Source organism: Podarcis muralis, chromosome 12, assembly GCF_964188315.1.
Source record: "Podarcis muralis chromosome 12, rPodMur119.hap1.1, whole genome shotgun sequence".
Classification (NCBI taxonomy): Eukaryota; Metazoa; Chordata; class Lepidosauria; order Squamata; family Lacertidae; genus Podarcis; species Podarcis muralis.
Window position 1 is genome coordinate 45,178,975 of NC_135666.1, and position 25,508 is coordinate 45,204,482.

General features: G+C 44.8%; 1 protein-coding gene and 1 long non-coding RNA gene across 2 annotated transcripts; one reads left to right on the forward strand and one right to left on the reverse strand.

The window, feature by feature from the left end:
* On the forward strand, window positions 1-3,216 carry LOC144324937 (uncharacterized). Its single transcript, XR_013390244.1, has 2 exons — window positions 1-1,489; window positions 1,866-3,216. It is a non-coding gene; the product is annotated as an uncharacterized LOC144324937 (long non-coding RNA).
* A 1,621-nt stretch (window positions 3,217-4,837) lies between these two features.
* Window positions 4,838-21,953, reverse strand: CMTM6 (CKLF like MARVEL transmembrane domain containing 6). Its single transcript, XM_028749628.2, has 4 exons — window positions 21,534-21,953; window positions 10,674-10,850; window positions 8,859-8,957; window positions 4,838-6,338 (listed from the first exon to the last, which is right to left on the reverse strand). Exons 1-4 carry the CDS (start codon window positions 21,666-21,668, stop codon window positions 6,195-6,197), a joined length of 555 nt encoding a protein of 184 aa, XP_028605461.2. The 5' UTR covers window positions 21,669-21,953; the 3' UTR covers window positions 4,838-6,194.
* Between the last annotated feature and the right edge of the window lie 3,555 nt (window positions 21,954-25,508).

Sequence of the window (25,508 nt, forward strand, 5' to 3'; positions counted from 1 at the left end):
GATAGACATGGGTGGCAGAACCTTATGTGCACTCCTTGGAGAAACAGAATGTAATTAGTAAAAAAAATTCAATAAGAATAAAATGTATCAACAGCAGGAATGTATCTTGGACAAGCTTGATTGAAAGGGGAAAAAAATAATCCATAGAGCAAGAACAACAAGCAGCGTACGAAACACTATTGTGGGCTGCACTATAGTTGGCGGAGCATACCTAGAAAACAGATGACGTCATGCGTGCCTGGAAGTGTTAATGACTTGTTTCTGTCAAGCATCCTTTTTTTGCTCTGCTTGCTTAGAAATCACCCGCATTTTTCTTTGCATAGGATGCACCAGACATACAACCTTGAAGCTTCCAGTCAAGAAGCCTGATCTAACACTTTTTGCAGCCCTAAAGAAAGAATACAATATATAGCAAAACAAGTCTTGCATTGTGATCTGTAGGAAGGGTTGCATCAGGAAGAGTTTAGTGCACCATGGGATATTTTCAGGATGGTTCATGAGAGATTTCCCTGAGAAAACGCACCGGAAAAGGAAGGCCGGTACTCCAGAGTGCTCCCTTGTAACACAGGTCAATGGTCCAGCCCTCGGGGGGGAAAGGACATTACCATTTATTCCTGTTTCTTCAAGAATAAGTGGGTTCTTGCTGCCCAGTTACCAACAGCCGAAAAGAGAAATACTCCAAAGCAACATGCTTTCTACAACTTTTTAATAAAAACATAATCATTTCGTAATCAAGTGATTCCAATGAAGATAAAAAATAAGGTAGTAAAAAGGCCAGGCTACAATAGAGAAGGTAAAAAAGTTGACATAGCATACAGTTTACAGTAAGAATCTATACAGTAACAGTTTAGGCAAGAGTTGGTTTGTCATTACACATTTCCAAAGTGAAGACAATGCTATAATTCACAGTTCAAAATCACCCAAACCTGTTTCACGAAGCATATGCTGTTAGAAAAGTTTGCGCCTAGCCTACATTTTAAAGCTCCATTATAAATAATTTCTCAAAACCGCTGAGTGTCTTCCCATCTTCACAGTGGGCCATTCTTCAAAGCGTTTCCTGTATGGAATGCAGGTGATTTATACAGGAGCTGAGATCCAAAGAACAGCACCCTTCTGTGTGCCCATTCACCATTAAGCTTATCCAAACAGTGGCTCTCCATGTCATGTGGGAAACCACTTCCAAAACTAAGGGGACTTTCTGACTTCTGGGAGAATGGGGATCTGCTGTACGAAACAGGGAAAGTTAAAAAAAAAATCCCACCGAGTGTGGGATTTGCCACAAGTAGTTGTTTCGATCTTGGACTGTGCCCCTTCTACTCAAGGACACTGCAGACACAATGGGTTGGATCCAAACAGTCAGCCTTCCTTTAGGCAAGGGGCAGCTGACATTTTTGGGGGGCTGACGGCTGCATTGAGCCAAGATTAATTAAATGTTTTGGAGGGGTCTAGAGGCCACAAAAAAACCTTTTGATGTCATGGCGTTATAGAGGTGGGTCCATAAAGGTAAAGGTACCCCTGCCCGTACGGGCCAGTCTTGCCAGATTCTGGGGTTGTGCGCCCATCTCACTCTAGAGGCCGGGGGCCAGCGCTGTCCGGAGACACTTCCGGGTCACGTGGCCAGCGTGAAAACGCTGCTCTGGCGAGCCAGAGCCGCACACGGAAACGCCGTTTACCTTCCCGCTAGAAAGCGGTCCCTATTTATCTACTTGCACCCGGGGGTGCTTTTGAACTGCTAGGTTGGCAGGCGCTGGGACCGAGCAACGGGAGCGCACCCCGCCGTGGGGATTTGAACCGCCGACCTTTCGATCGGCAAGTCCTAGGCACTGAGGCTTTTACCCACAGCGCCACCGAGTCCCCCAATAGAGGTGGGTCCATAGGAGAAGTCAATTTTTAATTTTTTTTAAAAAAAATTAATTTAAAAGGGTTAATTTGGTGGATCCTAGGGGACCACAAAAGACAGCTTGGGAGGCTGGAAACAGCCCATGAGTTAGCTCCCCCTGATTTAGTCCTATGTAAATCTATGCAACAAGTTACTCACTACTTAACAAGTCATTTGATTTAAATGGGACTAAAGTGCGGCAAGCAGTCTGGATCAAACACAGTGTGTTCAAAGGCTTTGGGTCTTATGGCGCTGAACTATTGGTATAAAAAGGAGATCACTGAATGGGGGGAGTGATTGTTCTGAGCCACCAAGGAGTGTGTTTGTGTGCACATGCACATTAAGGACGGAAACTTAGAAGGCCGCATGATCAAAATCTGCATAAGATTTTGAAGCAGAAAGTGCAATAATAATAAAAAAAAAACCTGGCAATTCCAATTTAATCCCAAAACAGCTTTACGCACACTGGAAATAAGCTAGTGTATTTTCAGAGACACCACAGTAAGTTGCTTAGTGGTGCAACCTTGAACAGATTTACTTGAAATTAAGACCCACTGGATCCATTCACATGAGCAAGATTTCAGCAAGTCTAATATAGTATCTGGATTCTTTAAACAGCAACAAAATTAAGAATGATAAAACGTTCTAAACTTGGAATGAATATGATATGGGGGCAATGGTATGAAGGGAGGGGACGGGAACACAGAGGGGGTTTTTTTGGGGGGGGGAGAGCCCAGGTCTTTACCATTTGTGCTGAAGGAAGTAAGAACAGCCATGTAAATATCTCATTAGTTCACCTCTTAATAGTCCATCTGTCCACAGATATTTTAAAGTTCTAACACTCACAACTTGAAGCCAGGGGGGGATGACACTAGCTAGCTTCCTGTCTACAAGAGCTTTCCTGCCGGATCACTTTGAGGCTATCATTACTCTCCATGGAAAAGCAGGCAAGTGACTATTTCCAAACCTACATTGTTAAGCAATAACTGCTGTGTACCTTTTCTTCTATGCGAACTCAGCCTGAACAAGCAAGAGGCTCTAAGCTGTCGCATTTTCTGGCATTGCCCAGCTATGTGGAAAGATTACCAGTCTAGCTTGCTTGAGGTGGTGCCAATTAGGCCATCTCATATTTCACTGTTTTGCAGAAACTTCCTATGACAGCAAACAGAAATTTACAGCACAGCCCTATGCAAATTTACTCAGAGGCAGGCTCCACTGCATTCAGTAGGGTTTACTCCCAGGTAATTGGGTACAGAATTGCAGCCCTAGTTTCCCTTTATTTGCTTAGTAGAAACAAGCTGCCTCCTAACAGCTTTCACAATTCTTCCCCCCCAAAACCCATAGTTTGGGGCACCCGGGAACTATACAAAGGAAACGGCATAATTGCATCCCAGCCCCTCAAGATAACTCCCAACAACACAAACATCGGAAAGGGAATATTTGACAAATGAAGCTTGAGGTCAGTTGCCTGTAACTCTTTGCTCAAAGACAAATCCATGAGAGATTGTGCAGGAGAGAGCTATCAGTGGCTGACAGTTATATTCTCCCTCCACTGTCAGAGGCATTAGGCATCGTTATACCAGTTGCTGGAAACAGCAGAAGAAGAGAGAGCTGTTATTGTGGGCTTCTCATTGGTAAAAAGGTAAAGGAACCCTAGACAGTTAAGTCAAATGTGACTATGGGGTGCAGCGCTCATCTCGCTTTCAGGCCGAGGGAGCCGGCGTTTGTCCACAGACAGTTTTTTGGGTCATGTGGCCAACAGGACTAAGCCGTTACTAGCGCACAGAGGACCGTGACGAGTGCCAGAGTGCACAGAAACGCCATTCACCTTCCTGCCGCAGCCATACCTATTTATCTACTTGCACTGGCGTGCTTTCGAACTGCTAGGTTGGCAGGAGCTGGGACAGAGCAACGGGAGCTCGCTCCGTCATGGGGATTCGAACTGCCGACCTTCCGACTGGCAAGCCCAAGAGGCTCAGTGGTTTAGACCACAGGGCCACTTGTATCTAGCTGCTACTGTGAGAACAGGATGCTGGACTAGATGGGTTACTGGTCTGATCCAGAAGGTGGTTCTTATATGTTCCTATTTCACTCTACAACCCAAATACTCTTCCTTTAAAAACAAGAAGTCCTATTCTATCCAAAAATACCACAAATATGTCACAACGGCATCCCTTTTCTACTTTCAAGGCTACATCAATGTGCAAAACATGCAGGCTCTGTCCCGGCAGAGTAGGTTGTGTGGGGGTGGGGAGAGGAGTTGTATTAGCATTTCACACCGGGAAGATGTGGAAACCTCACGAGAGGTTACAGTCATACCTTGGAAGTCAAACGGAATCCGTTCCGGAAGTCCGTTAGACTTCCAAAACATTTGAAAACCAAAGCGTGGCTTCTGATTGGCTGCAGGAAGCTCCTGCAGCCAGTCAGAAGCTGCGGAAGCCCCGTTGGAAGTTCGGCTTCCAAAAGAAAGTTTGAAAACCAGAACAGTCACTTCCAGCTTTTGATCGTTTGGGAGCCAAAACGTTCGAGAACTAGGCTATTCGACTTCCAAGGTACGGCTGCATTGCCTCACTAGCTGTCACATGTAGGCTGATTGTTATTATTATTATTACTTGCAAAACAAACAAAAGCCAGGACGCCTCAGAACATTTCACTGCATTCTTATCGCTATATGGGCATTATGCGTGGCCTGCTCGGCGACTCCCCAAATGAAGTTACATTTCTGGGCTTTGATCATCATGCACCACCTTGACTATGAGTCCTTCTACACATCAGTGAAACTCTTGGGAGTCAATGTGGGCTGCAACACCTTGAGCAGCAGCTATTGGTTAACTTCCTGTCACCAACAGCACACCCACCCCTGCCCTAAAGTCTTCCGCGGTCTGCAATATTTCATTCATAAACAGGAGAAGCTGCACATGCAATTGACTACACAAAATAAATAGCCCGAAAGCATCACACTATTAAATGTTTTATGAGTAAGATTGGAGGCGGCAAGTGTTGCTCTTTATACTTCCTCAACACATGAACCAAGCCCTTTTTATATGAATACAATCTCCTTTTAAAATTTCAGGCAGCTTGTTACAGTTTTAAAGTTGTTTCCTCTTGGCTGACTGCTTCTTTGTGTCTACTTAAAATTGTAACAGCTCTTTCAGAGTCCTGAACATACAGCGAATGCATATGCCTACATACTGCATTGTACATAATTTAAACCTGGACTTAAGAGACACACAAACACACAGAAATAAAATAAGCTGTATGTACTGCTATGTTACAAAATGGTATAAGACCATATGGACAGTATCGATTATTACTAGCATGAAAAATCATATACATCAATAGCAACATGAATTAGGCAGTCAGAGAAAAAAAACCACCCACACATGCCAGGGAATCCCAAGATTTTCACATGTATAAAAAAAATATTTAGAAGGGAAAAAACCTTCAGTAGAGAATGCCACTCCCCAATGGGGTCAGAGTGCTGATTAACTATTGGGGTGGGAATCAAATCAAACAACTGTGATCCTGAATAGAGGACACTCTATGCTGCAACACTATGTTGGAGGCCCCTGGCTACATTATAAAAACCTTATTCTCAAAATGCCAGCAGTAAAAAGCCAAAGTTTATGGGCAGGGAGATGAACATGATTTTAAGAGGGGAAAACAATGACCCCCTAGGTAAAGAACTGGGACCACATCCTGGTGTGTGTGTGTGTGTGTGTATAAGAGAGAAAGAGAGAGCCTACTGATTTTCACACGAGGATACTCCATAGGCCACACAATATCTAATTTCCTGTCTTTGTTTTTATTTCTCAATTTCCTAGTTTTTCCTATATAAAAACATGAAATGTATCCCTTCTGTAATTAATATGGGCAGAAACCTCCCACTGTCCCTTTCTCTTCAGCTATTATCCCATCCCCTTCATTACTGGGGCCTTTTCCGTACCAAACTAATTTTATTCTGAACTTGAACCATTTTTCACCTGTCGAAAATTTTCTTCTGGAAGAAGCAAAACCCGATTATTTCACGATCCTATCGCAAGTTTCCCTTGCCTACTGGTGATGTACAGTCACCTACAAATGAGTGTGCAATTGCACAAAACCGAGTGCTTACTGGAGTGTGTGTGGAGAAAAGAAGCCCACAATTCTTGAACTATTTATGTGTGGGAACTGTGCAAAGACGCAGCTCTAGGACGGCGAGTTGAAAACTGAAACGAAATTTAACTATCTGGGCCATTCTTTAAAAGGCAGAATCATTCCAGCTTCACTCGGCATCTGATAATAACAATAAGGGACGGTTTAGACCTCAGACTTGCTAGTTATTCAGTGGCTGATTCTCTGTTGGATTCAGTGTATTGGCTGGGTTCTCTGTCTTTCTCTCTTCTTTCGCCTTACGTCTCTTCAGATACATCAGAACAGCGTCCACAGAAAACGTTATCGTTGCGAGAAAGCCAAATACCTGTTAAAGTGTGAGAAGAGTCTATATAAATAAACTTCAACTGAGATTCAAAAGTATACAAGAATAGTCTGATTATCTCCAGGTACATTTTCCTGTTGGTCTCTATAAAAAGGGGTGGGATTCTGGCCCTGATGACTCTTCCCCTACTCAGCCACACCCCTCCCTGGCCCTCCTTTGCACCCTCCTTAAGTGCTTTTGCCTGGCTGGACTGTGCCCTTCAACTCTGATAACGCTTGCCTAGATGAAGGATAGAGAGGGATGTGTGAGTTTCTACCAGTCTCCTGTGCAAAACATAAAAGCATTCATTGCTCCATCCACTTTGCCTCTGGCTCCACCCACCACGGATACATGGGCCACCAAAACGTCACCCAGAAAAGGATATAGCCCTTTCCCCATCCCTGCTATAAAACTTGCCAATGACGAATGCTGAAAGGCACTTTGCGGCTTTTGAAAAACGGAAGTGTTTGGAACTACTGCCAATAGGCAGTGCAAACTAAGAGAATGAGATGAGAGTAGGAGGCCCGGTAAGACATCCAGGAACAAAACGAGAGGAAACCGGCTGGTCCACTCCCTAATAAAAGGATCATAGATGTAGCTGGTGCCATTTTAATGGGATTTTTTTTTTTTTTTTTTTTTTACAAGACCACCTGCAATGAAGGTAGATCTCCCACACAGTGAGCCCCAAGTACAGTACAGGTTTTTCCCCTTAGATTCAGAGACTACATGCTTGCCCCATCTCACTGAAATTTATTAGGCCTACTAAGTCACAGTTTTGTGGCAGCCCCAGCTTTGGCAATCCCTACACAGCCATGTGTTGCACCATCTGATGAAGTGTGAGCTGCAGAAAAGTGTGTGGCTCTACTCTGCTGTAAAGATGTTGTGCGATTTGGAAGCTCTTTATCAAATGCAAACACTAGAAAGGTAAAGGGACCCCTGACCATTAGGTCCAGTCGTGACCGACGGGGGTTGCTGCGCTCATCTCGCTTTATTGGCCGAGGGAGCCGGCGTACAGCTTCCGGGTCATGTGGCCAGCATGACTAAACCGCTCCTGCTGAACCAGAGCAACACACGGAAACGCCGTTTACCTTCCCGCCGGAGCGGTACCTATTTATCTACTTGCACTTTGACGTGATTTCGAACTGCTAGGTTAGCAGGAGCAGGGACTGAGCAACGGGAGCTCACTCCGTCACGAGGATTTGAACTGCTGACCTTCTGATCGGCAAGCCCTAGGCTCTGTGGTTTAACCCACAGCGCCACCCGTGTCCCTAATGCAAACACTACTAACTTCCTAAAGCAGGGTACCAACCCTCCAACTCACCAGCACAGTGCATCTGCCGTATGTTGAGCTAGTCTGAAAACATTTGGGTTTGGGGTTTTTTGCTACTGCAGTGCTGCATTTCCACTTGTATTTATTTCCTCAAGTGCATTCTGTGCTTCTGCCAGTGTACCTCCCTTCAACACATTGTTTCATTTGGTTTATTTCCTGGCTTTTCACAGTGCAGCACCTGTGAAAAGTTTCGTGCATCCTGTCTGCATTATCATCTTCTCATGAATACTTGGCTATGATAATGATATGCACTTTGGGGGCAAGCTTAGACTTAAAAGCGTGGTGCAGCAGTCTGGCACCCAGCCAGATGGGTGTGCACCGGTTGTGGGCTGTGGGAAATTATTAAGAAGAAGAAAGGGGAGGAACCATTAAAAGGAAAGTGCATAAGAACATCAAGGCTAAACATTTTATTTAAATGGCAAGAGGAACTAGGAGGGAATGACCTAGTAGAAAATTTATAACTAGCACAACCTTTGTTCAAATGGGAACCATCAGTAGCACTGAAGGGAAATCATGGCAAATGTAATAACTATTCTCAGAGGTCCTCGTTTTAGCACAAGAAAACAACTGGGATCAGACATGATGTTGTGGTGCAGGCTGTACAAAACAACTAGTGGTATTCATCATTTCACACACAAAACAAGAAGGGGTGAATTTTTCTCTAGCATCAACAAGCCCCAATCTAGACTGTAGGATTTCTGAAGAAATCCCTGCCCAAATCTTAAGTTGTCAGCCCTGGATAACATAACTCATAAAATGACCTGAGGCACTGATATTTTCCTTTTGTTACTAGATCCCCTGTAGAAAGAAAGGGTGCAGAGAGCAATAATAACTGGTCTTTATCAAAAGGCAAGTATGCAGTGAACACCAAATTTAAAAATAACACCAAGACTACCCAGATGGACAAGATGCACAAGAGTTTTTCTTCCCAAATGGGCCAATAATCAGAGGCTTCGGGCAGAGGGGAAGCCACATGCGAGGAAGGAAGCAATTTTCAATTGACTCTTAAAGTTATTCCACAGCAACTTTTTCACTAGATCTTAACAGCCCCAGTTGCAGCAGCATCCTACTGCGTTCTTTTTGCATCGCCTGTGCCACATCTTCCTGTACATACAGAAGGGAAGGCCTGAAAATGCAAAACTGATTCCACACATGAGATATTGAACACAAATAACGAGGAGAAAAGTACTTACAATAGCAGCGGTTTCAGGGGGTGTGTTATCGTTGGTTGCAGCAAACACAATTGAAGCTAGCAGGAAAAAGACCGCCACTATTGAAACAATCAAGAAATCCTACAAAAGAAAAAAAAGTGAAAGGTAGCTTCAGCATTATTATTCTTTGTTTTTTTGCTCCTCTTTCCTAGCACACAATAAAAATTATAATGCATATAAATATTTCTATAGTACTACTGCACTTCTGATGCACGAAATGCCTCATCCTTTACCTTGCTGTCCCTCAAAGAAACCTGCCAAGGGAGATCACTAATATTCCCATTTTACAGATGGAAAGTGAAGTCAGGAGCTAATGACTTGCTCCGGGCAACTCAGTACATTTGTGGCTGAGTGCAATTTGAAACTGCATTCACCCAGCTCAAAGTGTGCCACTGGTATCAGTTCACCATACTTGCTTTCAAAGTAAAGCCCCTCTTGCCCTCCAACTATTTTAACTATAAATGCTCAACAGAATCTCTTCCACCAACTGCAAAGATAAGTACTATATAGACACCAAAACCAAGCTGAGAAAATTAGGAAGCAAAAACTTCAGTGCTGATGGTATTCATTGGAAAAATGTCAAAAGGAAGCTAGGATGTGAAAAATGTGTACTAATGATGCATGGTAGTAAAGCATACTACTAAAGCATACTAAGATGCTTTAAATGCATCTTGAACTGGTAACTTCTGGAGATATAAAAGGCTTTTGTAAACCCATGCAAACAAAGGAACATGACACATGCTTGGCTTGTAAAGCAGAGAGTGGAGAACCTTAGGTACGGGTCATGAAATGAAACACCTGCTTCCCAGACCATACCCCCCACCCTCTCTAGTTTTCCTGCCCGCCTTTGGGGATTTAGCCTGGTTGGAATGTGTCTTTGAACTGTAACAATAATGCTTCTTGCTTGCAGGAATGAAGGGTGGCGGTGTGTGCATTTAGAAGCCCCTGGAATGTCGCCAACTGTGCAAAGGCCACATTGGTTGCTCCACCCACAGTTGTCTCTAGCCACGCCATCCGCTAATATGTAACCCCTGGAAGATTAACCAAGAAAGCGAACTGGTCCTTGATTTGAAAAAGGAACCCCACCCTTAATATAGGCACTGCTACACAACTTGCCTGGGACGCGGGTGGCGCTGTGGTCTAAACAACTGAGCCTAGGGCTTGCCAATCAGAAGGTTGGCAGTTCAAATCCCCGTGATGGGGTGAGCTCCCGTTGCTCAGTCCCAGCTCCTGCCAACCTAGCAGTTCGAAAGCACACCAATAAGTGCAAGTAGATAAATAGGTACCGCCCCGGCTGGAAAGTAAATGGGGTTTCTGTGCACTGCTCTGGTTTCGCCAGAAGTGGCGTAGTCATGCTAGCCACATGACCCGGAAAAACTGTCTGCGGACAAATGTCGGCTCCCTCGGCCAGTAAAGTGAGATGAGCGCTGCAACCCCAGAGTCGTTCTTGACTGGACTTAATTGTCAGGGGTCCTTTACCTTTACCTATCTCGCCTAGTCGTGGGACGTCATTGTTCCACAGGCAACCCCCTGGGGTGGTGGCAATAGACCCTGTAAACATAAGCTGCCATCACTGTTCCTTGCCGGACAGGTTCTATGCCCTGCCCACCAGCTGACATTCTCAGTAAATTAGCATGACATGTTTAAGTTGCCAATACAAGTTTGGATTTTCCTAACTGCAACTTTTCCAGGCTCCTCCAAGCGCTGAAGCAAGGCCCTGTTGACTAATCCTGAGCATGCCTATGGCTGTTAAAAATGATGATATTCATAACATATATAAAAAGCGGCTCCCTTTACCACAGTTGCTACTTTCTCCTTCCCTGTCCTCTCGTACAAAGAAGTGCAATATGTAACCAGGATCGGGATATTCAAGAGGAAGGCACTGCAGCTGACAAATTCAAAGAAGTAAAGGCCACCGCAACTGCTGCAATGTTGCACGATTTCTTCACACAAGAAGGCTAGGAAGGACAGGACCTGTTGGAGGAGAAGAAGAAGAAAACCACTGGCTGTTAGAACATCCCTTCGGCAGGAGAACAGTTAGCAGATTGCACGGTGTTACCACAACTCAAGCACTATGTTTATGAAAGCACTTTTAAGATCTAGAATGCTTTACAATCTTATCTCCTGCAACCTTGTGAGAAATGTTCTTTAAAAGTTCCCATTTCACAGGACTTAAGCTGAACCAGAGACATTTGAGCCACACACGCTAGCATGCTTCTCGTTTGCATTAAACCGTCCATTTCCCCGGCAACTGTAGGGGCAAACTGCAAAGTACCTCAAAGGTGCAGAAAACTAACTATGATGGCATGCGATTGCCAGCCAGTTTTGCAATGCGTGTTCTTGGGAATAAGAAGCTCCACTGCAGGCAATTCTTGATCTGAAGACTATTTTGACAATATTTATAAGTCACGGGAGAATTTCTAAAATTCCCTGCTTTATCTGAAAACAAAGCAAAATGATGTTCATGTGTCTTTCCAAGAACACTTGGGTAAAGCCACACTGCTCCAGATTCTCATCATTTCCAGAAGTCAGCTGCATATGAAGTCTTCCACTTATTGTCTATCTCACTGCAGTCCATTTCCTGACTGCCTCTTGCCTTCGTCTCTCGATTGCTAAGGGAACAGGGGACAATATGACTCCTGCTTTGTTTTCAGTTTCAGTTTTTGCACTCTTTGTTTAAATACCAGCAATCACTGCTGCACAACAACAAAAAGAAGCACGTATAAATTGTCCAACAGCTCTGCCTCAAAACAGATTTACTGTAGGTGATTAAATCCAAGCCTACACAGAAATAACATCAATTGGTCTTGCACAATAAATGTGCAAAGTAATCTGGAATCTGGTGAAATTCTAGAATGGATCAATTCCTTCTACTTGACATGTATTTCAATGGCACAGAAGAGGGCATGAAAATGTCCATATCCAATTACTACTAAGCATCAAGCTTGTAGTATCAAAGTAAGATACTCCAGCATAGAACTGAAATTTTCCCAGCCTTGATTAGTGATGCTACGACTGAAGCAACAGCAGATATTCTCAAGAAATCCATGCACATGGATGATTGCTCTCAACTGTTCTTCCTAGAATGCAAGCTTCCAATTTCTTGCTCGTTAATGTGGCTTAAAATTAGCAGCAGCAGTGACATAATTAATACACCTTTGTCCATGTAGATAGAAATGGAACTGATGAAGAAGTCTTGTGCACACGACCAATTTTATTGGTTCCAACTCTTGACAAGTTATCAGAGCTCTCTGAGTATGCATCAGTACAGATCCTTCCTCCAGCAGTATACTTGGAGGCTGCCAAAACTACCTGCCAACTGTAAGCTCAATTAAGCTTGTGAAAGGCACAGATGCTCACTACTAGGCTTTTCCAGCTAAAAACTCAGCTGTCATGTGTATTATCCACCTACCAGCTGAGCACTGCCTCACAAAGAGCCAGGGCTCGGTTGCAAAGTACAAGCTTGAAATGCAAAAGGTCAAAGCTTCAATTCCTGGTATGCCCATGTAGGGCTGGGAGAGATGCTGGTCGTACCCTGGTGAGCTGTTGTCAGTGCATGTGAACGATACGATGCAAGATAGACCAGTGGCTTGACCTCATATGGCACAGCTTCCTATATTCCTCTCCAGTGTGCCAAGCCCATGCTTGATGTACAGTTCTCTGTAGTCAAGTTTTGGCTTTGGAAGGGCTAGAGAAGTACAATACCTACCAATTCCTGCTAGGAAGCACTGATACGGTCACACATGTGTATGGTGCAGTAAATTTACTTCCTGGTGATATGCAAACAGTATTGGTTACGGGAAATGCATTTGCATGTACCACGGCTATGCTGTGTGCAAAACCAGTAACACTTTCATACCACCAGATAAGAAGTGATTACACCATATACAGTGTCAATGGCTTTTCCTTCCTGGTAGTATTCAATCTTGCAATTTAGAACAGAATTTCTGCTTGTAAAAGCAAAGCAGAAACCCAAGAAGTCATCAACAACCGAAGATTGTTGAGAGACAGTCCTGTTGACAGGTAGTGTCACCCAATGTAGAGTCAATATAGAATCACAGAATTGTAGAGTTGGAAAGGACCCCGAGGGTCGTCTTGTCCAGCCCCCTGCAATGCAGGAATCTCAGCTAAAGCATCCATGGCTTAAAAACCTCGAAGCAGCATCCATACTTAGGAAGTTTGCACCTAGGAGCCTTGAGTGACAAACTGTCCAGTGTAACTAATTGGCCAAGTTGCTGCTAGTTAGGAAGGTGTTCTTAACACCTTTAGGAGTCAGGAGATTAGGCTGGTTAGGTGTTAATTTTTAAAAAATTGCTTGGTCTATTACTGCTAGCTGGAGTTTGGTCTGCTCAGAGCATTGTGAACTGTGGGGCAGTTCTGTAGTTTGGCTGCTTGGAAGTAAGGGCAACCAGAGAGGCTGTAAGTTTTAAAGGGACATACCCTGGAAGGTGGGGACGCGGGTGGCGCTGTGGGTTAAACCACAAAGCCTAGGACTTGCTGATCAGAAGGTAGGGGCAACCTAGCAGTTTGAAAGCACGTCAAAGTGAAAGTAGATAAATAGGTATTGCTCCGGCGGGAAGGTAAATGGCGTTTCCGTGTGCTGCTCTGGTTCGCCAGAAGCGACTTAGTCATGCTGGCCACATGACCCGGAAGCTGTACGCCGGCTCCCTCGGTCAATAAAACGAGATGAGCACCGCAACCCCAGAGTTGGCCACGACTGGACCTAATGGTCAGGGGTCCCTTTACCTTTACCATGGAAGGTAGACATTTCAAAAGAAATGTCACTGCTTTATACAGTGTATATGTCATGGAAAACAAAGAAGATTTTTCCTTACAGTCTTTGTCCAAAGGTAGCAAATACTTTGCATTTTATGGTGAAATGACCGTGGCTTTCCTTCTAGCACTAAATAAAAAAATCAAAGTGAACACAAAGTTTAAATCTGAAACCATCACAGTATTGTGGGATTATTGGTTTCTTAAGTCATTTTGATTCTGGTATCTTACTGTAATGGGAAATATTCCATTCTCTCAAATGTGATTTAAAAAACACACAAAATCTAACAGGTGGGTTTCCCCTTTCAAAGTGGACTGTTGGCTTTCATTTATTTACCTTGTAAGTCCTCACACTTGGGAAATGACCACCATCTACCAATTTCCTCAAAAAGGCAGCTATATTGAGACCATGCAAGCTTATTTAATATTGAAGTCACAGAAAGAGGGACATGCAGAAACACCACGGCTGTGTGGCGCCAAATGCACTAAGCAAGACCAGGAAGCAGGGGTGTGGGGTGGGAGGAAAAAGAGATGCATTGTGTAAGCCGATTAGTTAGAAAACACCAGAATGAGCTGGTCTCTTAAATTGCCTAATAACCACATTGCAAAATGAACCACATGCCAACACTATTTATCTCCAAACAATTGCTGGTGGACAAAACAGGGCAGCAAAGAGTCACCAGCAACCAATTGTTCAGAAGCCAACAAACCAAATTCAAGTTATGAACGCTGCACAGAGCTGAAGAAGCAGTTCAGAATTTTAGGCACCAGGACCACATTTTTAGGAGGCAAGTAGGTCAGGCACTTAGCATATTTCTACACTGGGGGACAAGGGTGGGCTGCATTTGCCCTGTACATAAAAGGGTTTAAATTAATATATTTAGGGTGGGGAACCTCAACAGAAAAGGGTCATAGCTTTCGTCAGAGCTCCTGAAATGTTAACGTATGGTATTAAGTTGCTTCACACAGGTAAAACGACTAGCTTCTTCATCACAAAAGCGGAACAAGTCACTTGGAGGAATATTCCTGGAATATGTGGGGTTGGATTTGCCTTTTGATTTGCCTAGCTTTGGGATGCATGGGAGCTTGGTGTTTTGAAGTTTAAAAGAAGTGTCCTTGGAGACACACCTGAAATCCCCAGAGCTGGAAACTCTGTCATTTGTACCGCACTGTGTAGCCTAGTGCTTCATGACAACTGCGAATTTCCCAGATGATATCCAATCCCTACCCTCCCAGCTGTGGTCTCGAGGGTGGGGTCTTGCTGCACAGGAACATAATCATGTGGTAGAGTAATAGCCTTCCTATTATTTCCAATATTCACTTATGGAAGCCTTCTAATCTAGCCTGGTTTCAGAACTGGATCAGTCTTGGTTGACCTGCCAGATTACCCTTATTATAGAAGGCAACTGATGGGGAAGGGAGTGCAACACTTCTTTATCCTCCAGTGGCTTTTTATACCATTGACCCTGGTATCTTACTGAACCAGCTTCTAGATCAGACATAGGCAAACTCCAGAAGTTTGGGACTATAATTCCCATAATCCCTAACCACTGGTCCTGTTAGCTAGAGATGATGGGAGCTGTAGTCCCAAACATCTGGAGGGCCAGAGTTTGCCTATGCCTGTTCTAGATCTATCACTGTGACAAGAGGCCCAAGTGGCCATGATGACTAAAAGCGTCTTCCATCAGCTTCAGCTGGTGGGATAACCTGGCACCAGTGGCCCAAGCATTGGTTACCAGTTGTGATTGCTCAGTCAGCAGAGCATGCGTCTCTTAATCCTGCATTGCACAGGGTTGGACCAGATTACCCTTGTGGTCCCTTCCAACACTACAATTCTATGAAGACTAGATTACTGTAACATACTCTGTGTGGAGCTGCCCTTAAAAGTAGGTTTGGAAGCTGCAGGAACCGCAAAACGCAGTAGATGAGGAGGGCAATCTTAATGCAAACATGTGTTATCACTTCTGAAAGAACTGCACCAGCTGCCAATTTATCACCAAGCCAAAGTATGAAGTTCTTTTGTTTAAAGCCGTAAACAATTTGGGAGCTGGATATTTGAAAGAGCAACTTCTCCTATACAGACCTGTCCTTATTGAGTTATAAAACATACTTAACATATCACAATTTCGGGGTGGGGAGAATATTAGAGCAGTTCACAACAATTATATATACAATAAAAGCCACATAAAACTATTGTTACAGATTACCAGCTAGCTATTACATGATTATTATTTTTTCCTTAACTGATGGTGGTATTAAAAAGTTTTCATCAAATATTTAAAGATGAATACAGAAGACGTGTACTTAATCTCTCCTGGAACAGCATTCCACACAATTATGCTAAGATCTCTGCATGAGGCCCCCTTGGTTGTGCCTCAGTCTGCTGGCATTTGTATTGAAAACCCTAGGGAGGAGCTGTTCCATTTTGGTGCGCCCAGACTTTGTTGGATCACCTCCCCTCTAAAATAAAAGCATTTTGATGTGCTTTTGATGATTGCTAAAGACCCTTCTGTTCACCCACTTATTTGCAAGCTGTGTTAGTAATCAGTCTGTATAGTATCTGGGTGGTCTGCTGTAGATTGTAGTGGTTCAATTAAGGCTGGTATCGAAATGTTTTAAATTCGCAGAATCTTAGAACCTTCTAGCTGTTTCCTCACTGCAAGAAGCCAAGTTACAGGGAACCAGGCAGAAGGCCTTCTCAGTAGTGGCACCTGCCCTGTGGAACGCCCTCCCACAGATGTCAAAGAGAAAAACAGCTACCAGACTTTTAGAAGACATCTGAAGGCAGCCCTGTTTAGGGAAACTTTTAATGCTTGATGGACTATTGTATTTTAATATTTTGTTGGAAGCCACCCAGAGTGGCTGGGGAAACCCAGCCAGATGGGCGGGGAATGAATAAATAAATATTATTTATTATTATTTATTATTATTATTATTATTATTGAATTCGAGGGTCATCTAGTTCAATGTCCTGAAATGCAGTAATCTTTTGCCCAACATGGGGCTCGTAGCCATGACCCAGTGATTAATAGTCTCATGCTGTACTGACCAAGCTATATCTGTATAAAATACAGAAATTACTGTGCTGGCCTGGAGTTGAAGCAGAATGCATTTCCCCTGTGACAAAAGGTGTATCAAGTGATGAGGAAATCTGCTTTACTTGCAACAGAAGTGCTGCCTTGAAAAGAAACATCACTCCCAACTTAGATACTAATTTTAATAAAGACAAAAACTGTACTAAGTAGCAACTTCCAAAGGGTGTAGCCATATTAGTCAGTAGCCATGAAAACAATGTAGAGATTTGTGGCAATTTAAAGGCTAATGGATTCATTATAGAATAAAAGTCTGTGGAACAGAGAGGACTTCATTAGATACAAGAGGTGTTATCTTTAGTTGGCAGGTGTATTAGGCATGCTTGTGTGCACATATAATGTAATATAATATATATATAGGGGTGGGAACAATGTACAGTCGTACCTTGGTTGTCGAACGCCCCATAACTCATACATTTCAGTTCCCGAACGATCGAAAACCGGAAGTGAGTGTTTTGAACGATTTTTGGAAGCCGAACGTCTGGCGTGGCTTCCCATTGGCTGCAGGATGCTCCTGCAGTCAATGGGAAGCCGTGTCTTGGTTTTCAAACAGCTCCGGAAGTTGAACGGACTCCCAAAATGCATTCTATTCGAGAACCAAGGTACAACTGTATATAATTAATAATAATAATAATAATAATTTTTATTTATACCCCGCCCTCCCCAGCCAAGGCCGGGCTCAGGGCGGCTAACAAGCAATAATAAAAACAAGTTGAATGAATACAACTTAAAAACAAAATTAAAATACAACATTAAAATATTGAAACATTAAAATATTAAAATGTAGCCTCATCGCAGGAGGAGAAAGGAAAAGAAAAAAGAAAGAGGGGGAGGGAATCAATTTGGCTTCAAGCCAAAGGCCAGGCGGAACAACTCTGTCTTACAGGCCCTGCGGAAAGAAATCAGATCCTGCAGGGCCCTGGTCTCATGAGACAGAGCAATCCACCAGGCCGGAGCCAGTGTTGAGAAGGCCCTGGCTCTGGTTGAGGCTAATCTAACTTCTTTAGGGCCCGGGACCTCTAGGGTGTTGCTATTTATGGACCTTGAGGCTCTCCGTGGGGCATACCGGGAGAGGTGGTCCCGTAGGTACGAGGGTATGTGTGTGTTATACCTGCCATCTGATGAAAACAGTTCCTGCATCTGATGAAGTGGATGGACTCACTCTAGTCCACAGAAGCTTATGCTATCATAAATGAGCCTTCAAGGTGCGACAAGGCTATGCTGCACATAGGAAGAGTAGCAATTAAGAAGCCAAGCACTACAGCAGAAACAAATAATTGTTTTATTGTGGCTTTCATACAAACCATGCTACATGTCTACCAGACATTTCAGGTGGGAAAATGCATGCTAGTGGGGAGGGCTGTAAAGATCTCCCAGGTTTCCACACTGTGCTTTGAACAGCATACCACTCTCTGAGATTCAGCTAGGGACGGAGCAAGCAATCCTAAGCAGGCAAATATGTCAAGGGGCTGCTTTGCCCCCGTATCTCCTGTGTAAATAACCGTATTTTTCGCTCTATAACACGCACCCGACCATAACACGCACATAGTTTTTAGAGGAGGAAAATCCGTAGGCATGCCACCCGTAGGCATTTCCTCCATAACACGCACAGAAATTTCCCCTTACTTTCTAGGAGGAAAAAAGTGAGTGTTATGGTGCAAAAAATACGGTAAGCTGCAGCCTAAGTGCTTCTGGGGAGGGTGTATTCATTGGGGAGGGGGCAGTGTAAACCTTCATTTCCTGCCCTTCCACTGACTCCTATGGGGCGAATATAGTTATACCTGCATTCCTGAGCTCTGTCTGTAATGGGTTAGGATACAGCGGAACTTTGCTTATCCCTCTCCCTGCTCACAATATGCCAATTCCCTGGCTCTTGATATACACCTTATTGCTCTCTACACACAACATAACTTCCACTGGTTTAACTTCCATCAGGAGGGTTTCCTCTCACCCAGTGTAAGAAGATACACCATGGTAAGTCATTTATTATTGAGGTCAGCTCGGCCAGGGCAGGGGGGAACGGACGGGCACCATATCCTAACCTCTCCAGCCACCATATATGGTGGTTACAATTCCTCTGCAAGGCTGCAGCCCCGCATAAGCTTATGTAAGAGTACAGGTGAAACTCGGAAAATTAGAATATTGTGGAAAAGGTCATTTATTTCAGTAATTCAACTTAAAAGGTGAAACTAATATATGAGATAGACTCATGACATGCAAAACGAGATATGTCAAGCCTTTATTTGTTATCATTGTGATGATCATGGCGTACAGCTGCTGAAAACCCCAAATTAACAATCTCAGAAAATTAGAATATTAAATGAAATCAGCAAAACAAGGACTGCAAATAGAGCAATATTGGACCTCTGAGAAGTAGAAGCATGCATATGTACTCAATACTTGGTTTGGGCCCCTTTTGCATCAATTACTGCCTCAATGCGGCGTGGCATGGATGCTATCAGCCTGTGGCACTGCTGAGGTATTACGGAAGACATGGCTCCCCAAATCTCATATGTTAGTTTCACCTTTTAAGTTGAATTACTGAAATAAATGAACTTTTCCACGATATTCTAATTTTCCGAGTTTCACCTCTAAGTCCCATTCAGCTCAACGGGACCTACCTCTGGTTAGCCAATTAGAGTTGTGCTCTGTAATACTATTGTTTGATATGTAAGCCAGGCATAGGCAAACTCCGGCCCTCCAGATGTTTGGGATTACAATTCCCATCATACCTAGCTAACAAGACCAGTGGTTAGGGATGATGGGAATTGTAGTCCCAAACACTTGGAGGGCCGGAGTTTGCCTATGCCTGATGTAAGCTATTTCTAGAATCACTTTATTATAGAAGTACCATGAAAAATGTAAAAGACACACACAATGGACATAATACTCCCATATTTGGGGGAGTTTTTTTTTGCTGTGATCCTACTGTATGTGCATTCAGTTACAAATGCAGTGCAAACAAAGGGAATTTAAGTCAAAATGCAATTTTGAATCCACCTGCCTAGAAGGATATAAGCCTCAGTTCCCACACATTTTAAACTGTGTTATAGATATTCACACTTGCACACCAACGAGCATGAGAACTAAGGGTTTCTGGTAAGGAAAGAACACACTGTATGTTAGAAGACCTGCTTTGCGTGCAGAAAGACCCCAGGTTCAGTCCCTGGTATTTCCATGTGGGGCTAGACAAAACACTTCTTCTGAATCCCTTCAGAGCCACTATCGATCAGTAAAGAACAATGAGAGACATACCAAGCAATGGGTCCAAGGCAGTTTCTTCTGCTCTTAAAAAGCCCCAAATTAAGCCACCTGCGTTTAGATGACAAATATAACATCTGCTCATACGGCCGTGTTTCCCTCATTATCAAATCAACAACACACGTACAAGGGAACCCTATATGAAAGGTGCCCCGGCTAACTCAGTTGGTTAGACTGCATGGTGCTGATAAAGCCAAGGTTGCAGGTTTGATTCCTGTATGGAACAGCTGCATATTCCTGCATTGCAGGCAGTTGGACTAGATGATCCGCAGGGTTCCTTCCAACCCTACAATTCTATGACTCTGTGATTCTACTGCTGCTGAAGTTGGTAGAGCATGAGACTCTTAACCTAACAGATGCGAGTTCAAGCCCCACGTTGGGCAAAGGATTCCTGCATTGAAGGGGGTTGGGTTAGATAGCCCTTGGCGATTCTATGACCCTATAGATGTGTGTTTGTATGAAAGGTGCCACACTCTTCCCCGGGCATAGTCGGGGGGCAGCTGCCCTCCCCAAATCAATAAATAAAAATACTTAACTGACCAATCACATCACAGCTCTGTTCTGTTCCCCCTAACATAAATCCAGGCTGTGCCCATGCATCCCATTCCCCAGCCCCGTGCCCCAATAGGAGAGTTTGCCCAGTGTTTCTCAAACCTGGGTGTTGTTGGACTACAATTCCCATCATCCCTAGCTAGCAGGTCCAGCAGCCCGATGTGATGTGAGTTGTAGTCCAACGATGCTGGGAGGACACCCCCCCCCCAGTTTGAAAAACACTAGGCAAACTTGTTGTTGGACTACAACTCCCATCATCCCTAGCTAGCGGGCCCAGCGGCCAGGGATGATGGGAGTTTTAGTCCTACGACAGCGGGAGGACTCCCCCTTTAAGAAACACCGGGCAAACATGTTGCACTACAACTCCCATCATCCCTAGCTAGCAGGTCCAGCGTTAAGGGATGATGGGAGTTGTAGTCCAACAACGACAGAAGACCCCCCCCTTTGAGAAACCCTTCTTGTTGCACTACAACGCCCATCATCCCTAGCTAGCGGGCCCAGCGGCCGGGGATGATGGGAGTTGTAGTCCAACGACAGCCAGCGCCCCGAGCTGAGCAACAATGGCCTGAGCGTTTGCTGGTTCCCCTTCCAAGCACGCCCCGAGGACCCTAAAACTCCGGAAGCGAGCGAGCCGAGGACGCCAAGCGCCAGGGCCGCTCTCCCTTCCTCGTCCGAGGCGAAGAAAGCGGCACCTGCTGCTGCTGCAGCGCCGCCATGAGGCCAGGCGGACTCTCCTCTCGGCTCCGCCGCAAGACCCGAGCTTAGGAGGCGGGCTGAGAGGCCGGCTAGTAGTCCCGAAGCCCCTCACGGAGGCTGCTGTGGGCCTGGCCGTGCTCGGCTCCCTCCCTTTCCCCAGCGTGTTGTGTGTGTTTAATCCCCGCCCTCCGTCCCTCAGCCTCGGCTAGGCGGGAAAGAAGCCCTGGCTGAGGGGAAAGGGAAGAGGAGGGCCGCCATCCCGCCCTCCCTCCCTCCGACTCACCAGCTGCGAGGCCTTCAGCGCCAGCCGCCGCGCTCCCAAGTTGTCGGCGGTGCAGCCGGTGCAGCGGGGGCCCTTCCCCGGCGGCTGCTCGGCGGGGACGGTGGTGTCGGCGTAGACCGGCGCCCCGTTCTCCATGGCCGCGAAGGGAGTAGGCCCTGCGAGGAAAACGAAAGGGAAAGGCGGCCTCCGCTTCAGCTTCAGGGGGAGTTGTCCCCAGACAGGGCCGGGCGCCAAGGCCTCGAGGAAGGAGGAGGGCCGTCGAAGTTTCCCCGCCTTTTTTCTTCTCCTCCCGCGGAAGGAGGTGAATCGGTTGCCTATCAGGAGAAACGGGGCCTTTGCCTCAAGACCCGGCGGCCAAATTCACCTCACGCCGTTTCACCTTGTTCATTTATTGCCCAGAAGCATTGAGGAACAGGCTCCAAGCGCCGCCCTCTTGCCGTTGGCAAGCCCTCCCTGCATGCCGAATAAATAGGCTTCCCCCCAACCCCTAAGAAACGAACCCGCCAAATAAGTTGAATTATTAACATAAAACTGCAAAGCCCAGCTGCAACATAATAGGGAGCACGGGTTGTTTTTGTAGTTCCTCTGAACTCTTCATCAGGCTGGATGTTAAGCAAAGGGGGGGGGGGAGAGAGAGAGAAAGGCTGGATTTTGGTATTGAGGCCATTATAGCTGTTTTGGTCAAAAAATCATTTTTGTTGCTTAGTCTTAGAAGGGGTGTGGCTTGTGTTCAAGAAGCCCCACACTTAAGAATTCTCCCACTACATTTATTGCTTGTAATTCACAGTTTCCAGCCCACACTGACCCCCAGAGCAAAGGTATTTTTAAAATGGATAGAGCAGGTTATGTAAGTAATGACAAAGTGTGTTTCATGCACCGCTAAAAAAACAGGGTGCTATTAATAATAATAATAATTTATACCCCGCCCATCTGGCTGGGTTTCCCCAGCCACTCTGGGTGGCTCCCAGCCGAAAATTAAAAGCACAGTAAAAGGTCGAACATTAAAAACGTCTGAAGAGGTTTGAGCCCCTGCATTTGGCAAAATTGAGCTCTATCCCCACAGTACCCACACACAAAAAGTTAAGCAGCAAATGTCTCCAATGAAACTGCAACAATTCTATATTTCTAGCCTCTATCATAACTTATGCCTGATACTGACATTGCAGTTTAACATGACTCTTCCTCTTTCCATTTCATAGAAACGTTGAATCTGAAGGGATCCCGAGGGCCATCTAGTCCAACCCCCCTGCAGTGCAGGAATCTTTATGCCCAATGTGTGGCTCGAACCCAAGACCCTGAGATTAGGAGTCTCTTTAAGGGACCCCCTCAGCAATGGCTATTTCTGCCAGTATAGCTAAGCCTCAAGCACAGAAAACCTGGGTGGGAAGCCTGGGCTCTCCATATGTTGTGATCTCCAACTCCCATAATCATCCTGGAACATTGACCATGCTAGTTGAGGCTGACAGGGTGAGAAAGTCCAATAACCAGAGTTTCCCCCTCCTTTAAGAGGTGGCACAGATGTTAAAGAGGGTAAGGGCTCCAAATGGCCTGTTTATTGTGTGTACTTCTGTGCAATAGAGTGTTGAATTCTTGGAGCTGGCAGACTCGGATTTTAGTTTTACTGGTTCACCTTGGGCAAAGTGCTCTTGCACTTACTCAAACCAAAAGCCTCATTAATTTTAATGTGATTAACTTCCAGGTAAATATGTGCAGAACTGTAGCACTAGAAGATTAGTGTCATGCATCACAAAGCTATGGGGATCAATGCATCCTTCCAACTCTCACAATCATGTTTGAATCCTGAAAACATGTTACAGGAAACCTAATCTACATTATTTGACCTTTACTATTTTTTTCTTTAAGCCTACTCAAAAGTGTGCTACCTCCCCCTTGTGGACATCCATATGAAGTACCAACACATTTTCTTTCCATATTTTAATGGATGGGACGCGGGTGGTGCTGTGGGTAAAACCTCAGTGCCTAGGACTTGCCGATCGTATGGTTGACGGTTCGAATCCCCGTGGCGGGGTGAGCTCCCGCCGTTCGGTCCCAGCTCCTGCCCGCCTAGCAGTTCGAAAGCACCCTTAAGTGCAAGTAGATAAATAGGGACCGCTTTATAGCGGGAAGGTAAACAGCATTTCCGTGTGCTGTGCTGGTGCTGGCTCGTCAGAGCAGCTTCGTCACGCTGGCCACGTGACCCGGAAGTGTCTTTGGACAGCGCTGGCTCCTGGCCTCTTAAGTGAGATGAGCACGCAACCCCAGAGTCGGTCACGACTGGCTCGTACTGGCAGGGGTACCTTTACCTTTACCTTTATGTCAATTGATACCCTAGGGCAGGGGTTGTCAACCTGGTCCCTACCACCCGCTAGTGGGTGTTTCAGGATTCTAGGTGGGCGGTAGGGGGTTCTACGGCACAAGCTGAATCCTTCCATCAAGCACTGGTGGGTGGTAAGGAAATTTTACCATCAAGAAAAATGCATTAGTGGGCAGTAGCTATAAAAAGGTTGAGTACCCCTGCCCTAAGGGGTATGGGGCACCAGGCCAAAATGTACAAGCGAAGACTGAACTTGTACATAAAGACAGTAAAGCAAGTGGTAACACCTTCCTCATAGTTATCTCTCATACTATCTGACCAGCTCATTTTTGTGTGGAAGTTGTTGCAACATTGGGTCAAAATGGAAATCTGCAGGATGTTTAAGAAATAAATGCAGAAACTTGCTGCAAACAGAGGAAACGTTTGTTTACCTCCCCCCCATGAGTGGGGGATGTGTGTGCATGAGTTTTCTCCAGCCTCAATACTAGGTGAGAAACTCTTGTTTAGCATTATTTTAAATTTACATTTAAATAATAAAGCTTCCCTTTCTTGATAGGGTGTAGTGTAAACAAGGAGATGACAAGTGTGTGAGAGAAGAATAAAATATTAAGTCATTATATCTGCCAGAGAGCTCAAATTAATTTTAGAATCATTACATGATTTAGGAATATACATGACTAAGGCTGTAATCTTATAGCTTAGCAGTGGGCCTCCAGCCCATGGGTCTAATTAAGTCTGCCAGCCCATTTCCACCAAACCACACTAGCTGCCTTACATTTAATGCTATATATGATGAAAGCAATGAGACAGGGAAAGATGCAGCTGGACCAAAATTTCAGGCACAGATGATCCGCAGTGGCTACAAAGCCCTGTGCAAAGCATATTGTCAGGTCTTGTGGAGCTCCATGCACAGTGCTTTGTGAGACTCAACAATTTGCAGGCTGTACCTTTGCCTGCATGGCTTGGTTTCAAACCATGAACAGTAATTGGGCACTGCAGGTAATTCTAAGAAAACATCATTCTGAGTACAGGAATATGCTTTGGGGAAATTCCAGTAGTTAAAGAAATACTAATTTAGATGTTATTTGTCAAGTGCATTTTCTGTTACTAAGTAGTATGTCACACTGTTTCTGAATTTATGTATATATTTATGCAAAAACTATGGTTTAATGCAAATTATTAGTGTGCCAGTTCATGGTGCTCAGTAACTCCCAGGGTAATATTCCCCACTCCTCCTCCTGCTGTGCTATAGACAAAACAAGCCAAGTCTGGCTCATCATGTCATCCAAACCCAGGCTAGTTTGTTTTCCCCAAATAAATCATGAGCAGCAAGCTAATAACAAACCTTGTTTACTTCTCATGACTTCTTGGGGAGAAACAGAACTCAAGCCCAAGATCAGACAAGTCAGACACCTGCTTGTTTCGTCCACAGTGCAGCAGGAGAAAAGGACGAGTTGTGGGAATTTCTGAGCAGTGTGGACGTTAAGCTATGGTTTAATGTTATGTACAAAAACTTGGAAGGGAGTTTCGTGTCAGTCCATCAATCGGGGTGGGGGGCACTTGTCTGTTTTTCACCTTGTAAAATATGGACCTAAATTTTCCTGTACTTTTTCTACAATGCAAGACGCTAATGATAACGAGTAAAAAAACACTGAATGCAA

Coding starts and splice junctions, on each gene's coding strand:
- CMTM6 (XM_028749628.2), bottom strand. CDS start 21,668: ATGGAGAACGGGGCGCCGGTCTACGCCGACACCACCGTCCCCGCCGAG. Junction 8,958..10,673: donor AGGAGAAAGTAGCAACTGTG/GTAAAGGGAGCC, acceptor TTTCTTTTGTAG/GATTTCTTGATTGTTTCAAT. Junction 6,339..8,858: donor CCCCTGAAACCGCTGCTATT/GTAAGTACTTTT, acceptor ACACTTTAACAG/GTATTTGGCTTTCTCGCAAC.